This window comes from Corvus brachyrhynchos, unplaced genomic scaffold, assembly GCF_000691975.1.
Source record: "Corvus brachyrhynchos isolate BGI_N302 unplaced genomic scaffold, ASM69197v1 scaffold218, whole genome shotgun sequence".
Lineage (NCBI taxonomy): Eukaryota > Metazoa > Chordata > Aves > Passeriformes > Corvidae > Corvus > Corvus brachyrhynchos.
The window spans coordinates 607,845-609,808 of NW_008239321.1; the positions used below are offsets into that span (position 1 = coordinate 607,845).

General features: G+C 37.9%; 1 protein-coding gene across 5 annotated transcripts in view; it reads left to right on the forward strand.

The window, feature by feature from the left end:
* The first annotated feature begins 237 nt into the window (after positions 1-237).
* Positions 238-1,964, forward strand: part of CEP112 (centrosomal protein 112) — a 158,394-nt gene continuing 156,667 nt past the window's right edge. For 4 of the 5 annotated variants that reach the window (XM_017740768.1, XM_017740770.1, XM_017740769.1 and 1 more), the window contains exons 1-3: positions 239-390; positions 670-860; positions 1,566-1,714. In XM_017740768.1, the coding sequence (XP_017596257.1) occupies positions 252-390; positions 670-860; positions 1,566-1,714 (479 nt within the window). In that variant the 5' untranslated portion in view covers positions 239-251. Of the gene's footprint in view, positions 391-669; positions 861-1,565; positions 1,715-1,964 lie in introns of all 5 variants that reach the window. The other variant, XM_017740772.1, reaches the window with a different exon arrangement.

The window sequence follows — 1,964 nt, forward strand, 5'->3', positions numbered from 1 at the left end:
TGTTTTATACTAATTGGGTATAATGAATACATTTATTGTGTGGTTGGCTATTCAGTTTCAAATCTAAACAAGCACATTCTTGTAGATTACACTGAGTACCTGTTATTTACAAAGAATCTATCTTAGTTTTGTGTTTATTTGAACGTAACAACACATCTCATTTCACTTCCTGTATTGTTCCAGGCACATCTTTGTGTGGCCTAAGATAAACAGAGACTGATGTAAGATAGTATTTGACCTTTTCTACATCAATGTCATTAATTTTGCAGGTTACTCTGTGTTCTTTCAAAATGAACAGTGAAGAGGAAATAAAGGAAAAACTGGATGCAGAATTAGATCGCTGTGTTGTGGCTATGAAGCCCTATGTCCTAAACCTGAAGCATAGTTCAGGTACATATGGTAAAATGTGCATTTAAACACTAATAACAAAGTCCAATATTTGTGGAATATGTAAACTTGAACTATTGTCAAAGACTTATTTTTAATCGAGGTATTTAGCCATTTCTTTTACTTGGTTCAGTCTTTTGGATTTTTTTTGTTTGTTTTGCTTTAAAATTTAGGGTAGGAGGGAGAAACCTACAAAATTGGTGACCAGTGGTGGCTTCTGTTTTCTGAATGTGTTTATTTGCTCTGAAAATGTATAGTGACCATGTATATCTATATTTTCAGAAAGAAAAAGATGCTCACTGTGGATTAAAAAACTCTGCAGACCTTCAGGAACAGGCATAGGAATAGTGGGAAGGGAGAATCGAAACTTGTATGCAAAACTGCTGCTCCACATGCTGCAGAGAGGAGTTCTGGATGGTCCCTTCACCCAAAAACCAGAGGAAGGAATGCTGAAAACTTTGCCTGCCTACATGGTGGGTGTCATTTCTTTATAAGACAAACTTGCTGAAATGCATCCTGAAATCGCTTTTCCGTCTTTGATTTGGCACAATGTGAAAAACAATTCTGAATGGGTTGAGTGGAACTGCATGTGATAAATACAGGCAGTTCTTGTAATTGATGTTGGGAAAGCCTTTCAATGGGCAAAACTTGTTGAGACCTGTATCTTCAAAATTCTGGTTAGAAGGCTTTTAAAAATAGGTGTTTTGAAGGAGCAGAAAGGTAATCTTTTTCTAGTTCTTTGATAATAAAAGGCCCTTGAGGCTTTCTTTTGTCCTAATCAGTAGATAGTTCTTGTGAAAGGAAAAATGTACTTAAAGGTGGTGACTTTAGTAGCCTGAGATGACTATAGAGTTCACACAGACATTGTTAAAGTTGCAGTTTGTTTTCTGAAGAACTGAATATGCTGTGTCAACCCTTGGCATAAGATTCAGTGAGATAACAGTGCCAATTTTTGCTAAAATTACCCATGCTGTAAGAAGTAAAGTATTGGAAAATATTTACTCTGTCTCCATGAATTCCCGTGGGTTGGGAAGGTGGCATTCGCACAGCTCACTGACTTCACTGGAAAAGGAGCGTTCGTACTGCAGATCCTCCTGCGAGAAATGACAGTAAGAGTGTAAAGAATGTATCTGTGTAAATATATTCCCATGTTGATCTTCCATTTGTTCTCATTATAGTCAGTTTATTTTGATGAACCAAATTCACCAAGAGTTCGGAACAGTAGCCCTGACTGCTACCCTGAGTGGGTGGTGGGAGAGCTGGGAAACCATGAAAGTAATGTATCTTCTGTGGAGGAATCATCTTCAGCAACACCACCTGCACATGGGTAAGGTTCCTGTCCTTGCTTTAGTCAGTGTTTGATTTGTATTTAAAAGATGTTTGATTTGATAAGCTCTGGATGTCCCAGTTTGTGTGAGTTTCTTGCACTCCCTCATAGACTCACCATCAGTGTTTGTGCTTTATACACAGAAACTCTGGTAACAACTTCAATGTAATGAGAACTTCTAGACTCCTCTGTCCTTGCTTTTCTCAATTATGTCTCCCCTGGCTCCTGTGCATCTTCTTCTATGTTCCAT